General features: G+C 35.5%; 1 protein-coding gene across 28 annotated transcripts in view; it reads left to right on the top strand.

Annotated features, from left to right (window-relative positions):
* The window catches only part of NFIB (nuclear factor I B), a 417,340-nt gene that overhangs the window by 378,395 nt on the left and 19,553 nt on the right, over nucleotides 1–19,392 (top strand). For 9 of the 28 annotated variants that reach the window (XM_070590220.1, XM_070590226.1, XM_008544040.2 and 6 more), the window contains 4 exons: nucleotides 2,330–2,464; nucleotides 6,354–6,538; nucleotides 10,614–10,779; nucleotides 13,921–14,003. In XM_070590220.1, coding sequence (XP_070446321.1) covers nucleotides 2,330–2,464; nucleotides 6,354–6,538; nucleotides 10,614–10,779; nucleotides 13,921–14,003 — 569 coding nt within the window. The remainder of the gene's footprint in view (nucleotides 1–2,329; nucleotides 2,465–6,353; nucleotides 6,539–10,613; nucleotides 10,780–13,920; nucleotides 14,004–19,392) is intronic. The other 19 variants (XM_070590235.1, XM_070590237.1, XM_008544068.2 and 16 more) reach the window with 5 other exon arrangements.

The following is a 19,392-nucleotide window of genomic DNA, read 5'->3' as shown; positions in this document are numbered from 1 at the left end:
TTTAAAAGATTTTAAAATGTTCTCTCTCTTTTTGTAGTGGCATTAATTGCCGTGTTTTCATTAATAATTTATTTCCTTGGTTTTTTCTTTTCGAGAAAGATAGAAGGACACTGATTTGCCTCACTGACTCACCAAGGTTCTGATAGTTTAGGGACAACCGTAGCTTATGGCTCCAAAAGCACCTGCCATTTTTGTAGACTGTGATGTCTGCTGTCTTTACAGTAGCATACCCATTCTTTACGTACCAGTGTGCTGAAGACACATATTTAATTTTACTCACTGCCTTTACCAGAGCTTAGGTAACTTTCCAAATGGTAAGACATAATGATAACTAGTTTCTTATCTTAATGGAACCATGAAGTCATTTTCTCATGTCCAAAAAAAAAAAAAAAAAAGCCCTGCTTAATTAAAACTGCAAATTGTATATATATTTTATTGTGATTAAAGTTTTGGGGGTTTTTTTCTTTTAATAAAAATTTCTTTTTTTTAGAGATACAAACTGAAATATTTATAGGTGAAATTGTATGATGTCTGGGCTTTGCTTCAAAGGAATATAGGAGGACAGAGTGTAGATGGGGTAAAGATGGAAGAAGATTGGCTGTGAGTTGATAATTGATGAAGCTAGGTGATGAGTACATGAGAATCCATTGCTGTTCTGTCTACATTCAAAATTTTTGATAATGAAATGTAAATTTTATAGCTCATATGATTTTTGGAACATTTTAGTGTAAATATATAAGCCTCCATAAAATCAACATTACTCAAGGTGTTGAAAGTAGGGCACCTCTCTCCTACCAGCTGGAGTTTCCTCCTGAATTCTCTATTCCACCTAACTGCATGGTATAATCTAGTCACCCAAGATGATGACCTTCTGCATCAGTTATTAATTTTATTGCATTAGTTCTGTTGAAGTATCTATTGCATTAGCTCTGTCTCCACTCTTATTTCAAACTCTTATGATCTACATTTTGGCAGTATAAAATATTTGTGGAATGAATGAATGAAAGAATGAATGCAGCCCTGAATACTTTTCCTATCATAGCACTTTTTACACTGTTTTATAATTCCTTTTTAACTTGTCTGTCTCCCCTCACTAGATTTTAAGTTTTATAGAGGCTGAAAAAAAATCTAGTTCACCAGTGTGTCCCCAGCAACTAGCACAGTGTCTGGTGTAAATTAGGCCTTCAATAAGTATTTATAGAATGAATGTATTAATTAATCCAACTTCTTAAGTGGTCTTCATGATTGCTGTCTCTATTTCGGCTAATTCATCCACCGTGTAGTTTCTGGAGAGATTGCGCTGAACTGTAAATGTGATCATATTTTGCCCATCAGTAACATTCCCCCATCAGGGTAAGCGTTCAGACATTTATACACAGAGTCCATGGCCCCTGATTGTGTGGGTCCTGCCAGCTACTTGCTCCCTCCTTCATCTCTGGACTTCACCACTCTGCAGACTATTTGTGCTACTTGCACGTTTTATGCCCTTCTTCTTTGGACCGTTTCCTCTCTTGGGAATGTCATCCCCCGTCGCATTTTAAGCTTCGCTCCACTGTGGGCAGCTTCCTTAGCCTGGGGAGGCTGAGTTGATCGCTGCCCCTGGGAGTAAGGCTGGAGAAGAAGCAGCAAACATCACCCACCTCTGCTCTCAGCACACACCCTCCCTCTCCACTGCTGACAGCCATTTTCTTACAATTTTCCTCCTCACTGACAGTGAGTGTCCCTACAGCAGCAATTTATTTTTATTTTTCATAACATCTTTGCTTTACCTGGCAGATAGAGGAACCCAATAAATATTTGCAGGATGAGCAAATTAAGGAATGTATTTTTTGCTAAACAAGTAATGAGTTTTCCGTAAAAGATATTAAATCAGTGATACACTTACCAGCGTACCCAAAGGTTGTTTTTCACATTTGCAGCAGGTTTTCCTCTGTTTTTTCGACAGTGTAGTCAGCAGGTCAACAGACAAACCCCCAAATTGTCTGAATCTGGGAATGAAATGCAGAGGTGAAAAAGACCTTGATGTGAACCAAGGGGCCAAGGGAAACGTGATACTTGATTTTTCAGAAGTTTCAGATTTATTTAGTAAGAGGAATAATTCTGGTGATCATTTTGGTGAAGCCTTGGATTAGCTTCAATGGAGATTGTTTCTGACAGATATTTCAAATCTCCAATATAGTTGGATCTTTGACCCTCAGTATATATTTTGTAAGAGCCAAAAGTACAAAAATCATAAAATTCTGGAAAATGAGATCTTTTATTATGTTAACGTGGACCTTATAGCTGAAGAGAGTCATAAAGCTTTCTTTGCATCTGTCTTCCTTTGCAGATATGTCTTCTCCGACTACTATGAAGAAGCCTGAAAAGCCATTGTTCAGCTCTACATCTCCGCAGGATTCTTCCCCCAGATTGAGCACTTTCCCCCAGCACCACCATCCCGGAATACCTGGAGTTGCACACAGTGGTGAGGAGTTTCAAGCATAGAGGACAAGCCTCCCTCTTGTTTGCAGAGCCTTTCCCTCAGGGACGGAGCAAATGTTCATAATAATCGCAATGCTGACCGTATTTTCTCAACCAAAGGAGGGAGGGTCACAATCGGATCAAATATTTTCTTATCAAAACATGAGAAAAAGATTTTTGAAGCCATACAATGAAATAAGATTTTTGTATGTATTTTTAAATTGCCTTATTGGAAAGGTTAGAATCACAAGAAATTAGAAAATATAGTATACATAATTATCTTAACTAGACCTTCAGGATTGGTCCTAATTCTGTATGTTTTACTAAGAGAAAGATGTACTTAAGTATGTTGCTGAGTTTAATGTATTTCCAAAGCTGTTAAGATACACAACCACTATTTCCATAGATATTATTTTCTATATATTTTAAAAAATCAATATTTAAACTACTTATTTGGGAGTGGAATTAATCAGAAAAATAAAAGAGATACTTTTCTTTGACAATTATTTTATATGCAGAAATCCTTCCTGTAGGCAAGTACACTCAATACTATGTCTAAAATCTTAATTTAAAAAGGAAAAAGAATCCAGTATTTCACATTGTACTCTAACAACTAATATTAAATCCTCTTTCAAAAATTAAAAATGAGATATAATTAATAAGCAATACTGTATACTTTCAACCTATTAGTCATAAGCCCTCGAGAGCAGTAGACTGAATTTTAGATAGAGAAAAGTTTAAATAGAAATATATTTACAGTGATACTCAAATTGCTTTAACTTTATACTTAGACAATTCCTTATCTTTCAAACAAATTGAATTTTTTTTAAACCTTTGTCCAAAGGATATAGCATCTGTTAAAATAAAGTCCTTAGCTTGGGTCTGTATGTAGCTTTTTAAGTGCATGTTGATACGTATTTTCACTATATTAAAAAACGCATAGCCTTTATGGCTATCATTAAGAAAATTGTGAAATTAAGAGTAATATACAAATCAAATGTGGTGTAATTACATTTATTGTTTGTACTCCTAATATAGGTGAAAAAATGAGTAACTGTTTCATAGGTTTCTAATGTTGAATATTTGGACAAAATTAACTTAGCAGTCAAATCATCCGTTTGTATGACACCTGATTAAAATGTTCATATTTCTAACATTTGAAAAAGATAAATAGTACATTTTTGTATAATGAACCATGCGAGACCTAGACAAGCCTTCCACCTTGGTCCCTTATCAGATGTGTGTTCAATATATAATATATTAGGGCCTGTGGTAGGCCCATTGGTCATGAGAGACAGGTTCTGTCCTTAAAGAGCTCATGGTATAGCAAGGAGACAAAAGGACCACATCATGAGGTAGGCATGGAAGCTAAATAGGACTAGATGCTCCGTGGAGGATTAGAGGCCTGGAAGAAATGCATTCTGAACTAAAATTTGAAGAATGAGTTCATCGCAAGAAGGAACAACAAGCCAGGAGGAAGGTCGTTTCAGGCAGAGTGAACAGCATGTATCAAGGGTAGAGGTCATTGCAGCAAGGAATTGCCATATATCCAAGGGTCCACAAATATCTTAATGTGGCCAGAGGAGAGAATGGCCAGAGATGAGGCCAAAGCAGTGAGGCACAACTCGGTCCTAAAGCACTTGAGGGACCGTATAAACATGGGATATTGATGGGATTGTTTTTCTGCGAGCAGTAGGGAGCCGTGAAAGATTTTCAGCAGAGAAGTTACACAATTAAAATGGTATTTTTAAAAAGTCTTTCAAATGAGACTATAAAGGATGTATTGGAAGGTGCAAGGCTGGAAGAAAGAAGACAATTAGGAATGCTTTGCAAATACGTATGTATTTGTACAAATGTATAATGTAGCCAAGAAATACATATACGTGTGTGTATGAATTCTTTCATAATGAAAGGAAACATTTTTTGCCTTGTATTTTGCTTTTCTTTTTTTAAAAGACTAGAATGACTTTTATTGATAAAGTAGCCATTTTTACTTTCAGTTTGAAATACTACACTCTACCCAGTTTATATCAGACCAGCTGCAGCTTCTGTGAGCACAGTACCAGAGAGCTCCGAGATTGGAGCTCTGAATTGATATGTGCCAGTTCAACTGCAAAGAGATCTTTTCCAAAACTATGGATGCCAAATTGATCTCAAAGCCCAGAGGACCCAAGATAGAACTGTGTATAGATCCTTCAAGGGTTTGTGTACAGATGTGAATGAGGATCATGGTTAAATTGAGCTGAAATTAAGAGCACTTTGACACTAAGTAAAAAGATGCCCAATTTAACTTAGGTGTTTATATTTCCTTAAAGCATACTTACAAATGTGTATATTTCTTAAATAAAGTAATATTCCAATAAGGAGTTTTGTTTTAAGAAATATGTAGTTGTTCTCTGCAATGTACCCCTTCGATAGAGGATGCTCAGACTCCAGTATGTGGAGAGATTCCATGAAGCACTTATTTAAAATCCACTTTCTGGTGCCTCACCCTGGAGGTTCTCATCCTGTAGGTCTGTGGCTAGGACAGGAATCTGCATTGTAACAACAATGCAGAGAATTCTGAGTGCCCTGGATATTCAGGGAGCAAAGTTATGACCATAAAATTGAATTTATGATTCTTCTGTGATAGACATTCTTAATTTCTTGTATTTTCTGAAAAAGCTTTCTTTGGGGAAGATAAGCAATATCCCTTAAAAAGTACATATATGTTTTTTGCACATAATTTTAAGGTTGGAGATAAGTCATTCCAGATGATTTTCATTTATAGGTCATGGAAAGAATTTATTTTTCATATTGTTTGCTAAGTTGTCTCATAAAGCACTAAAAATTTATCATATGTAATTTCCTATGATTTGGATCGAATTATTAAATAGTAACAGACATTTAGTCTTTATTTCTACATGTGCTAGTTGGTGCTCTTAAATTGTACTTATGTGATTATTTCCCTCAACATTATAGAGATAATGATTGTGCAATTATATTCTTTCCCAATTTTTCAAACTTAAGAATTATATTTCAGAAACTAAACAATAAATTATGAACATACTAATGTTTAAAAATTACAGTACAATTAAACATTGTCCACATTGCGTATGTTTTATGTATTATTTCCCTTTATAAAATATGTGATTTATGGGTAAGTTAATATGCCAATATGAAAGTTTAAATTTGCATTTCTGTGGGTTTTATTCTTGGTCTTAATAATGTATTTTAAGCTACACGTAGTAAAAGTTGGACCAGGAAGAAAAATGGTTATAGAATAGAGCTCTTTTGATTTTGAAAGGAACATTTTCATTAGGAGAAAGAGTTCCCAGGCTCTGTGTCCAAATGTTCATAAGCATTTATACAGTGATCAGGTAATTATTTAGGACATTATTGTTTATTAATTATTAGCTTCCGTTCTTACCAACCACCAGCTAGGATATGGGAAATATTTATTTAAAATTACATTACACTTCTGTTTTGAATTTTGGTAGGAACTTGTGGGTCCCCTGCCCTCTAATTAATGCTCTGACTTTGTCTGGACTTTAACGAGGCAAACACTTTCTAATCAAAGAATGTGTTCTGATGGGAAATAACTTTGCTTAAAGAAATGTCTTATGAAGTATTGTCTTAACCTATAAAAGAGAAACTTCTTTTTTTAATCATTCATAGATCTAGAAGGCAAGATTCTTAGTTTCCTAGAGTGGGGGTTGTGTGTATGCGCTTAGCAGTACTGGCATTGAGAATTAGAAAAAGAGTTTAACTGTTGTTTTAGGAGAGTTTGGTTAAATCATGGGAAGAAATCAAACAGCTCTCAGTTTTCCCGTTTCACAGCATTCTTTAGGATCGGTGCAGAGCAGTAAGGAAAACCACTGACGAGTCCATCTTTGCTTTTCTGTCTTCTGCAGTCATCTCTACGCGGACTCCACCTCCGCCCTCACCGTTGCCATTTCCAACACAAGCTATCCTTCCTCCGGCCCCATCAAGCTACTTCTCTCATCCAACAATCAGATATCCTCCCCACCTGAATCCTCAGGATACTCTGAAGAACTATGTACCTTCTTATGACCCATCCAGTCCGCAAACCAGCCAGGTAAAAATGAGAGAGAAAATAAGATTAGAGCCTAAGGGAGAATGGAACAGGTCTAACTCTATGGCATGAAGCTTACTCAGTGTGTCTGGCAGAACATCAAGCTTTTCACAGGCATCTTCAGGAAGTTGCTTGGTGACTCAATAAGTTTTTTATTTAAAGGTGGCTGAATGACAGGTAGGAAGTGTGTTGCCCCAAAGGGGCACATTTGTGAAGATGTTTTTGGTTTGATGTTTTTGGATTTTCATTGACTGAAGAGAAAGTTTATCTAGAACGTAGAGTGACAAAAAAGCTCCGAGTTGGAGTTCACACCTCCGAAATACCTGGTTTGACACAGAGACAAAAGTGCTTATTTCAGGCAGGAGCAAGGTATGCGCTAAAATAAACACACACAAAAGAACCTGCAGTTGTATTTATAGACCAACTATTAGGTATTAAAATAAGCTTTGGTAATGTAAACATTTTCAGTGTTTGATGACTCCTTGAATATTCCTTGCACAGACATGACTACATTTAATAATGAGTGACATTACCAGAAGTGTCTTTTTTTTTATTTTTTTTTGGTAAACATTGTGCAGAGGCTTTAGGGATTCATTGTGTAAATGTAGTGACTCGTGTGCCTTTCTCGTGCCCTAAACATGTGGGTTCTTCTACGGAGAAGTCACTTCGTAGGGATTTACACAATCGTATACGACAATTTTCCACCATCAGGCAGAGTGTGCCAAAGCTGGGTCTATCAGTAATCATAATATCCAAACTCTGTCATGTCGTTTTGATCTTATGGTCTGGTATTTGGCTTTGCTGCTTTACCTGTAAGACTCTTGTTCACTCCTTATTATACCTTTTAATGCTCTGAGGGATTTTCATAAACATTCGGTCATGAATGCTGTTCAGCTGCTAGGATGCCAGTCAATAGTATGTGCACATTAATGAGTTAACAGAGATCTGAAAAAAAAAATCCCTTTGGTCTTAATTTAATTGTTAAAATGGAACAAAGTGGTCCTTTCTGAATGTTCCATTTTGAATAACAACATATCCAACGCCTTTTGGGTTACTTAAAAAGTTACCTGTATTTTTAGTTCCATTTACTAACAGTACTAAATTAAGTACATCATTCTTGAATTTTGAATTTGAAGTTAAACTTTGTATTTTAGAAGGAAATGTTCAAATGGTGTAGCACTTTTAATGACTGTAGTAATAATTACTAAGTAAAACAATGGGCTCTTGGTATATTATTTTAGAAATAAAATTTGCTGTCAGAGCATCGATTCAAAAGTCTCAGTTCCATAGAGCGTTTTGCTAGACTCAGCTGGGAACGGTGCACACAAGGTCTGATTTTAATTTGTGTAGAATTTCCATGAATAACAAAGTCTAATTAAGACATCCATTAAAAGTCCTTAACGTTAATTCAGTGTGGAAAATCTTAGAGTTCCATTGGATTTTTTTTTTTTAACTGATGTCTTAATTAGGCACCATTAGGGGAAAAATTATGCAAATTAAAATCAGACCCTTAGTGTTATGCATTTCTTTAATTATTCCGTGCTTGTTTTATGTATATTTCAATTTCTTTATAAGTTGAGAGCATATTAGGTGATAATCTGCCTATAGTGTTCTCAGTTTTTCTTCATATTTTTAAGGTAAAGATCCAGCTTCTAAGGGAAATATCTTACTCAATCATCTCAATTAAAAACAAAAATCCCCTCTCAGGATTTGGTATAATAGGAACAATGTATTAAGTAGGATAATCCTTTCCTAATGCTGTTCAACTTCATCTTCAGATAGATGTCTCTCTTTTCGTATCTACAGTACGAAAGTTCATCTGTTAACAGTGTTAAAAGAGAAGCTTTATAGCGGAACTTCATCTGTCTGAACTAGTAGAAAACGGAAAAGAAATGACGCCTCCATTCTTCTGACCCTGAGTTTCAGAAGAGTTATCTGTATTGACTTGGGAATTCTTTCTTTCTCACTTCTCTTATGTTTAAATGAGAGAAATGCCTTTTGGTTTATGTCAGTTCAGTTCCAGTAGACAAAGCTTACAGCACGGGCAAGGGAATATGTTCTGTGGCAGCGTTTTCTTAACGTTATTGTCATTCTTCTATTCCATGCTTTCAGGTAGGTCCTGTCAGACTGTTTCGGTGAACGCAGTATACAGAAATGCTTTTTACCACCAAATGTACCACCAGTGATAAAATCAGACCGTTCCTCTCTCCTGAGTGAGATCTGTAAAGCAGTCTTTTGCAATGTTCAGATAACCACAAGATGATGGTCTGCTTTAGAAACACACCACTTTTTCTCCTTGGAAGGAAAAATAGGTCTTCTAGTAAATTGTGGAATTGTTTTTGTAAGAATGTTATATCTGGTTTGATTTTTAACACCAACTGAAAAGCAATTAATTTGCATTTCAAAATAGGACTCTTGATCTTCACCGTTTTAGCTCTAAAAATGGGAAAAAATGAATACTTGTTTACCTGTAGTCAGCTGTTCCTTCCCGATATCCTGTGGCACTGCACTGATTTTGATTGTTCAGTCAAGCCACGGAGATGCCTTGTCCCCCCACGGCAATTTGGAGATTAATTACATTGCTACTGCACCAATTACAGTGAGACAGTCATGCTATTCAATGGAATATTTTAAATAAAATTAGTTTAAAGATGTAACTCTGTCCCAGGTTTCCGTAGGGGGAAACTCTGGTCAATTTTCCTGACATAAAGTTAAATACTTAAAATTACTTGTGATGAATAGTCAGGATATTCAACGAGTCCATTTTCTTTTTAGAAGAAATAATGGTGGCCTCGGAGGAACCCAAGTGAAGACTTAGTTCATGTCTCTAAGTTACGGTATTTAAGTGTTATTAGCTGTTCATCTTTTTCTCTAAAGAAATGTCTGCTCGTAATTTCCGTGCAGGTATTTAGATAAATATTCTGCTTCATTGCTTTCTTTGCCTTTAGCAGTGCAAATTATAAAGACTAAATATTTGTGGCGAATACCCTGCTAGCAAATTGTTATGTACACCATGCAGTGGAGAATTCCAGCATGAGTGTAATTAAAAATAGCATTCTCTGTCTAGAAAAATACATTCTAGTATTTCTTCAAACAGTGTACTCTTAGGATTTTGTCTCCTACCATGGATACTATTTTTGTACCCAGGGCTAAAACTCAGATAATAATATCTTTTCTATCATTGCCCAGGAGATTTTCTCAGTTAATTCCCACAAATGTCAACAATAAATGTTTTGTGTAACTCTCCACGCTCAACAGTGGAAGAGTAACTCAAATAACAGAGTATATTTAATTGCCCACTGCTTCACTTCAGCACATTTTAATTTACTTTGGGAATCTGTTATTAGTAGGTGTAAGGTCAGACTTAGTTCAGCATTTTATATCGTTGTATAGATCTGAAATTTTAAATGCTTTAAATATCATTCTATGTACTAGTATTAGTAAATCATCAAAAGTTGCGTGGAGATCCTAGAATCTAAATTGCCTGATGTGTGTGTTTGAGTGTACCTGTGTGTGAGTGAGAGCTCGCATTTTTGTATGCAGAAGAATGGGCCTTGACTACAAATGAGGGAAATTATTGAGTTTGATGTGTTTCATCTCCTAGACACTCTTGTCTTCTTTGTGTCAGTGGTATCATCATTTAGGTGAAAATGGTATACTGTAAGCCAAAACTGAGTCATTGTAGAAAATGAAGAGGAGAGAAGAAGGAAGCACCAGTTCTAATTCTCACTAGCTTAGTAAGGACTTCCATTTTAGCCTTGGGCTAAGTATTTAAGTCTCCACTTGAGTTTTCTGGGCTCCTAAATGAAAGGATCAGTTCTGCCTGGCTCTCAAGGATGTTGTAACGACAAATTAACCTCTATAAAGTGCTTTGAAGATGAAGACTTTCTTTTAAATGCTGCTGCTTCCTATGACTACTAACCATTGGTTGGCCTCTCTGACTCGGACTTGAGAGGGCTTGTGTGGCAGTTCCAGGCAGAGTGCAGGGTCCACATGGCCAAGTATGCTGAGTGGAGTTGTTGGACACGATGACTGCCTTTTGGATTGTTTCACCCGGCATTCTGTTTTTGTTTTGTAGCCTAACAGCAGTGGTCAAGTAGTAGGGAAAGTGCCTGGCCATTTCACTCCTGTCTTGGCACCCTCTCCCCATCCCAGTGCAGTGCGACCTGTGACCCTGACCATGACAGATACTAAACCCATCACTACATCCACTGAAGGTGAGGCAGCTTCACCTACAGCAACCAGTAAGTATTTCTGTAGGAAATGAGAAATGTCCATCAAAGGCGCCATTGGATATCTGATCCAAGGCGGAAAACACGGCAACTTTTCCAGCTACCTGACCAGATGGAGATTTCTCATTTATGTGGAACTAGCAGGCATGTATGTGGCCTGGCAATCACACGCTCTCTCTTATCAAATTTCAGTCCATACATCATATTTGAAAAGGGAGAAGCTTATTTGTTTGAGTAAATAGCTATAGCAAAAATAATAAGTCATGCCTGCTCGTTCAAGGTATACATCGAAAATGCACTAACATGACGCAGTGTACAAGGTTTTTATATCACCAGAGAGAGATTAGATAATTGTTACTTATTGGAGCATTCCTATAGAAATCAAGCCCTTCACAAGGCAGACTGAGTCAATGCTCTGTAAGATGGTTGCATGTTTGCATTACTATAGGTTATGTCATTGTGAGAAACAGTCACACACTGTTGGGTGCAGAAAACATTTCAAAGCTTAGTATTAGGTACATGGAAGCTACCTGCACTTTCATTGTCAGCAACTTTTTAAAAATTTTTTGATTATTTTGCCTATCATGGTACATTAGGTAGTATGCTTTTTAGCATGACCATAATGTATTAAATGTCAGAGATTCAGCCAGTGAACTTACATAGCACATACCAAATACCCAGATGATTCTTTTGCTTCTTCATATAGACTACTCATGAGTACACAAGGAATTATTATACAGTTTTTCATTGGCTTCATTCAAACTACTGGCTTCCTCATCCTGAAGCTGGAATGCACAGATTGGTCAAGTACAATGGATAAAGCTCCAGTCAGGAGGGGTTAGCATGCTCCTCCCCAATTATACTTTTATCTTAAATTCCCAAAACTTCTATTTTCTTTCCTAGAGCAAGAAAATCCCCATGCTCTGGAAATTCTTATGTGAAATTACAGAGACAATTGGAGGCACCACTGGCCTCCTCTTTCTTGGCCATTGGAAAGATGCTCTTTTTTTGTGTGTGTGGCTTCTGGAAACCTAGGAAAGAACCCTACAAGAAAAATCGGCAGTACTTTGACTGTATAGTGAATTCACCATTTTTTTCCTCAAAATTCATGAGGCCCATAGACTGATAAATCCATATAGGCTTGTAATGCCCATCAATAATTATTAATGCTTAGTAACTGGTTTGTTGGTAGAGGGTCCTACACTAGTGAACACTTGCCTTAATGCACAGATGGATGAGACCCAGTCAAGGAAGACCAAAAATTCTTTTGTTGTAAAGGTTAGCTGTATACATTACAACCACTAAAATACTACGTCCAGATTTTAGAAGTGGATGTCTTGGTATCTTTGAGCAAAGTCAGCAATAAAAGCAAATAGAAAATGAAGATTTTTTTAAAAAGTAGTTGAAAGAGTATCACAGGATAAGTGATCAAAACCAAGCCCCAGAAGTTTCTGGTACCTGTTTTTATAGTGACATTAGTAGATGAGATTGAAGAGAAGGTCAGACCCGAACGACCACAGCTCACTTATGTAGTACCATCAGCCTGTTTGTTAATAACTTCTTCTTAAACTCATATACAGGTTGATCAAAAAGCGATCTGATTTGATTAGTAAAATTCCAAAATATTCGAAAGGAATATCTTGGTTCTATAACGATGGCTGCTTCAGTCCATTTTCCACTTCTGCATAAAAGAAATAGAGTGAGTTGTTTTTCCTTCCTATAAAGAATCTTGTAGCTCCGGCTCCCTAGGCACCACTGATAATGAGATATTAGTCATTGAATTGATAAGTGAATAAAATTAAGGAAAACCCAGAGGCCAAGGAAACCACTTTCTCATGGTTGAAAAGAAAGAGTAGCACAGACTTGGTGTCTGCTCTGTATGGGCGAGGCTGTTCTCCAGCTGTCCATGCTACAGCACATTGAATTCTAGAGACCTGGAGATTGAGTAGAGGCCACTGGCTGCTATGGCTGCCCCCGCATGAACCCTTTATTCAGGAAGAATTAAAAGGGAAATTGTGAGCATCTTCACTGTTTTAAAAATGTTGACTTGAAAAAGCCTCAATGGATCAAATTTTCAGTCCTTCAAATGTATATGGCAGAATTAACATATTGATTTTTTTTTAAAATGCCTTTTTAAATTAATGCTTGGATTCCTCATTAATCTGATGGTTGAAAAACATTTTAGCTTTCTTCCAACCTCTACATGTAACATGTGGTGGAATAGTTCTGCTTATTCTGCCATGGAGCAATGGGATTGCTTAGTGCTGGGAAGATACAGTAGTCCTTTCCTTGTGAAAAGAAACAAAATCTTTAGGAACAGGGAGATCTTGTCTTTGGAAAAATCTCTCTGTACCAAATAGCACTTGTACAAAAACTACTTGCAAGGTGAGACCATAATAATTTAAGTATTCACTGTATGTACTTACTACCTGATGGCCAAGTATTTAAAAGATGCCGTCAACTCCCTTCCTCGACCAGTCACAAGAAATCGACTTTTTGTGCTCATGGGAAATAAAGAAGTGTTTTCCAAAACACTTCTAATCAAACTTAAGGTCATTTTTACATTAAATAAAATACTGAAATAATTCAGTCTATATGATATAATAAAAATAGGCTTCTCCTTCATGTTAGTAATATTAGCTTTTCTTTTGAAGTAAGACTTTTAAGCAAGACATTTTCATCCCACATCATCAAGCATGTCTGCTTAAATCCCGTTATGAAAAGCTTTCACTTTTTCCTAAGAGACTTTCAGTCTGCTTTTACATTTAGAATCACAGACCATCATTGATTATTCCATTATTAGGCAACTAATATCTGGTGAAAAGGTACCTCTAGGAAAAGCATCCTTCTGTTTAGGCCAGTCCTTGGTACTCCTGCAAGAATGTAACCGGAGCACGTAAGTGTGAGATGCCCGCACCAAAGGATGGGATGTGGTTTACTGGATAGATCTTTGGGGAGGGGGATAAACTAGTTGATTTGAGGTCAACTCCCATTTCTTTTAGATCACTTGGTATTCACTCAGACAAAAGAGAAATAGGGACACTTTTTTTTTTTGGTTGCAAGTCCCACTTCTCTGGGTTTCTTGTACATGGACAGGGTGTTCTTTCTGATAGTTCACAATTTTTATCTTTGTTTTTGTTCTTCCTTAATCAGCCTACACAGCCTCAGGCACATCTCAAGCCAATCGATATGTGGGACTAAGCCCAAGAGACCCATCCTTCCTACATCAGCAACAGGTGGGCAAGTTTCCCCCAGGTGTGATGGTGTAGCCACGCTTTTGCACTGGTGCTTTTCTCCATGCTGCCTCTCAGATCTGGACTCAGAACGGGGCTCACGGGGCTTCTGAGAAAGAAATCGATCATTTCATTTTCCAAAATATTTTCTCCTTTATCCTTTGTTTCTTGCCTCTCTGAACAGGGTTTCTCAAATTGGCTCAAGACCTTTTCCATCTTTGTAGCATATATCGATAACATCGATGAATAAATAACAGTGTTTCAGCCAAAGAGTATTTTTCCCAGTCCTATTGGCTATTGAGAAGTTACTAGCCTATAGCTTCCAAAGACGAAAATTGAAAAGTGATTTAAAAGCCAATTAGAGTCAAGCAGTACACAATTTGTGTTTTTGAGTACTTTCATATTTTCCAGATGTTTTACTCCTCATTTTGGTATTTTAGTCCAAGAAGATGAGTTATGAAGCTAAAATCTCAGTTGACATATCATTCCTATTTTAATAGGTTTAAATTGGTTTACTGATTTCAGATGTGATAAAACACTTTTTTTTGTTCTGCTTTCTTACATCATTTATGTTTCAAGTAGCATTTTAAATTTCACATCTCATTAATGCTGTAAATTTAATGCAAATGAAGTGTTTACCCAAACTGTGAAAATATACAGCCAGGATTAATGGTGGCTTATAAACAAATTAGCCACAGTCCAAAGCGTGGACCATACCAATACTGAAATCCCACGATTCTAGTTACAGGATGACAGAAATAATTCTAAATACTTCAGAACTTAAATATATTTTATGATACATATGTTTGCTGCTCTCAAGTTCTGATAGAGCAATTTGAAATTAACAGTGTGCAAAATATTACGTAGGGAAAAATAGGCTATAATGAATAAGAAGGAGCTGGTACTAACTTGCTCTTCATTTATAATGTAAATTGTATGAGTTTTTACATATGTAGTAAGTATGGACAGGTATTCATGCCAGCAGCATCTTTTACTCTAGAACTGTCCACTTAGCTTATCCTTATTATGACTATCTTAACTGTGCTTTATGTGGAATTCTTGAGTCCTGCCCAGTTGCAGACCAAGGTGGCAGACTGGATATATTAAAGGTCACCACATGCAGAGTTCCGAGAAAATCACATATAGATGATAGCTTATTCAAGATACTTGACGTTTTGCCAGGTTTAAAAAAAGCAAAACAAAACAAAAGAGTGAGAACTAACTGAAAACATCTGTACACTGTTATGAAAATAACAAATAATAATTAGTGGTTTTGCCAGCCATTGGCTTTTCAACATAATTCTCTGGAATGTTGCCTTTTTTTCACCTCTAAAATTGCTATAATATGAAATGTGTTATAATTACTATAATATGGTTCTATTTGACAAATATATGTGTTCATTGTGTTTTTTAAAAACATATGCAGGATTTGTACATTTAGAAGCTCTTCGTTTTAAAAATCATTCCACATATTTTCAGAAATATTTTTGTCATGGGATTTGCATTATTCTTTATGACACGTCTCTAATTTCCAGTTAATTTTTAATTCATGGAGACCTGCCTTCATTATTTAAACCTTTAGCCCCAAACACATTTAGAATATTATAACCAATTCCATGTATTTAGAAGCAATCTTCCCATCCTCTTGTCCTAACCTGTAGCAGCCTTAATTTTTTTTATCAATTATGAATAATATCAGAGCCTCATGTAATTATGATCACAAAAGTTCATTTTTAAAAGTACTTCTCCTTTCACATACCTAAGGATAAAGCAAGAAAACTTAGCAAGTGTCAGGAAAATACAAGTCTTAATGTAGATAGAGTTCTGAGCACATTTTAAGTAAAAAAAAAATTTCATATATATATATATGTTTCAGAACAAACTTTTTTCATCAAAGACCACCACTTGTTTTTAAGTGGACAATGTCAAGTAAAGACCCCTTATAATGTAAATATGATTTGTTCAGTCAAATGCAGTTGATATTTATGGAATATATGATGAGTATTGATCCTTGGAAGAAAAAAACTATATAAGCTTCGTAACTAAAAATGTAATGTTCACTTTTAAATAGCATGCAGACAGATAATTTGTCCTGTACATAATGAAAGACTTAGTGCTACTTTTTGAAGAATCCCAAAATGCCCCAAATTCATCATGAGCTACTGTTTGGGGGCATACAGAGAATGAATGTGTACGCAGATCATGCTATACATGTATATTATTAAACTGACGCTCCAGTTAGAGGCTTATTATTTTTATCTTTTTATGTTTTTTAAAGAATCATAGAGGTGAAGTTTTATGTTTACTATCCAGGAAGAGAGGGACAGAAATAGTTTAAATGACTTCAGTAAAGATGATTCTTTCCTACAGCAGAAATGAAATTGATTTACTGTGTCCTTTCATTACTTTACAAAGATTTAAAAGAGACCACTCTTCTAGCAGCAGGTTTTAAATGCATTTGCTTTAAAGTACTCAATGATGAATGAAAAGGAAAATGAAGGGGTACATGAAATAAAGGTAATCAATCATTTTATATTAGCTAGGAGAAATTCAAAATTAGAAAGGCAATGGTTTTAGTCTGAGAGAGTTCTTTTAAACATTCCCCATAGCCTTTAATATACATGACCCCGTAAGAATAAATATTGTCACCAGGTACATTCTTCAGTTCATTGGCGGCTGCTTTATAAAGATTTATCCTTTTAGGTTATGAAAAGTATTGATGTGCATTGTTGAGTGCTATTTTTTCTTAGAAAAGATCTTTAATATAGCCTACATAAATTAGAGTTAACAATAAATTTAAAATTGTTGAATAATTTTGGGCTATCTTATAAATAATCTTTCCACAAAATGACACTAAAGCAGAACTTTCAATATAGTCATTTCTAACACACAAGGATACTGGCATTCTTAAATTGAGATGGAAAGTATTAAAATTAACCCTGTACTCCACTTGTAATAGTAATACATTCATATCAGCAAATCTGAACACTATTATATGCTTTTAGACCCATTAACTTGGTACATACCCAGTTGTTATTAGTAATTATACGTCTCTGTGCTCCTTTTTATAATGGTTACTACTTATTGATACTAGTTGCTAACTGCCTTGAAATACTAGTTTTTTCTGACACAGGAATTTCACCTATCATTGTAAATATGATATCTCACTTGAATCTAAAAAATAAAATCACGTAATCCTGAAGACTATTTCAAAAAGAGTCATGTAAACCAGTTGATAATTTCCCATTAAAGACAGTCCTCTCTAATTAGTAATAATAATCAGCTCATGCCAGCTGATCAGGACTTTAAAATTTTCCTCGATCTCTTACCACGATCCAGTGTTGTTCGAGGTCTCGAACTAAACTGTCTTTGGGATGGTTAGTAAATACATTTACTATTGGCATGGGGGAAATCTTAAAATCACAATTTCAATTGGAGCTTCATTCTGTAACTTTTCTATCCAAAGATGGTGTGGTGGCTTGAAGAACGTGTGGGTCCAGCTTTGGCAAACTGAACTCTTTAGTCTCTGCTGAGAAATGTCTTTTTATGATTTGGAACTTTTTCAGAAGTGTCGAGGACCTCCCCTGTGACTTCATAGAAGTTTAGTAAAATGCAGTGTTTTCTTCCCCATTATTCTTCATGAACATACTGTGCACATTCACTATGACAGGCAATGAAGGAACTACATTTCCCAAGTTTCGTCTCTCTGAGAAAACAGGAACTATATAACAGTGTGTTGGATGTTGCTTAGAAAACACAGAAATTATTTTACAATCCAATCTAACTAGTTTAGTATAAATGGCAAATATAAGATGACTTACTTGAATTAGCAACAGTTCCTTATCTGGTCAACATCATAATGAATTTGCTAAATTGAAGGCCTTCTTTCTTTGGTATAATAGAAAGTATGGTAATATAAGAGGGTCTAGTTAACTTGATTATCACCATTATTTTTGAGTGTAAGGTCATAATAAAATATAAATGCTTACTATTATCCATCATTACAACATATTAAAAAAATCTTATTGCGAGTTGAACATAAAAGTTTGTAGCTGAGAAGCTTCCTGTTTGAAAATAAAAGGTTACTATTTGAACCAGCTATTGAAGTGCATATTAACCTTTGATATAAATTTGAGATTTTAGATGGAACAAATGGGAGGTCGCTTTTGCCTTCCCTAAGTGAGACAAAAGTCAAGTGAGCTCTAGTTTATAAGATACAAGGCTTATTTTTATAATCTCAAAATTATAATCTCCTGACTAGATACAGTACCTGTTATTAGAGCTAATGAATGAATGGTCTGATCAACTCAGGTCCTTGCATTACTTATCACAATTGCATGGATTTTATCGGTGCTTGAACTTCAGCATGTTACAGCTCTTGCATGACTATATAATACTATTATTTCAATTTCAATTATTGGGCTACTTTATATCAAAATATTTTCAACACTTTTCTGAATAGAATTTTAGAACTAGAATTTGAAAGTACTTTTTATTACACCGAAAAGTTCTGTTAATGCCAAATGACCTCTAAGAAATTGCCTCTGTAGGATATTTTTTTAAACTAAGATATTAATTGAAATCCCTTTATAATATTTGTCCTGGCAAATGGCAAAGCCAAAGTTAGGTATATTAAAACCACTGGAAAGGTAGTCTTTTATTAGAGGCAAGCAATTGAAAGGACACAAGTGGACTATCAACAAACTTTTCAATAAAGTCAGGAAGCAGGCTATCAACACTTAGGCTGTTCTTATTGTGTCTGTTATCATAATTGACAGCTTGACGTAAAACCCTATCACATGACTTCTGGGTAGGTATGTAAGTGGATAAGAGGTCACTTTTCACATATGCTAGCTGGAAAGGAAACACATTTAAAGGAAGTTTCAGTCAAAATAATGGCTATGCAAATGTTTAGCTTTTGACTAGTTCTTAAATTTAAAAAAAACCTTCCATGGTCTGTCTTTCATCATTCATTCATTTATTCACTTACTTTTACTGGTTATCAAAGGCTAATATCCAGATAAATTATTCTAATTAATGTAAAAATAAATTGTTTACTGTAACCTTACATTTCAATCAACAAAATCACAAAGGAAAAATTATTTTCTTTTCTGAAAATATTAACTTTAAAACATCTAAGTTGAATTAGGGAAGTAGAGGAAATTCTAAAGGTTATAATTATAGACGTTTTAACCTTCAATATTCTTGGGCTGCACGCGAAGGATAGGGTAGGAAAAGACCCATGACAAGTAACCTGGTGTCCTGGGTGAGAAGCAGGGTCAGGAGTCAGGAGGTCTGGTTTGGTTTTACTGTTGACACAAACCAGGGTATGTCTCACCCTGGACAAATGCTTAAACCTTGTTGTTCTGTATTCTGATCTTGGAGACGAAAA

The sequence above is a fragment of the Equus przewalskii genome, chromosome 22 (genome assembly GCF_037783145.1).
Source record: "Equus przewalskii isolate Varuska chromosome 22, EquPr2, whole genome shotgun sequence".
NCBI classification, from domain to species: domain Eukaryota; kingdom Metazoa; phylum Chordata; class Mammalia; order Perissodactyla; family Equidae; genus Equus; species Equus przewalskii.
The sequence above is the reverse complement of the archived record's forward strand: the minus strand, read 5'-3'. Positions and strand labels throughout refer to the sequence as shown.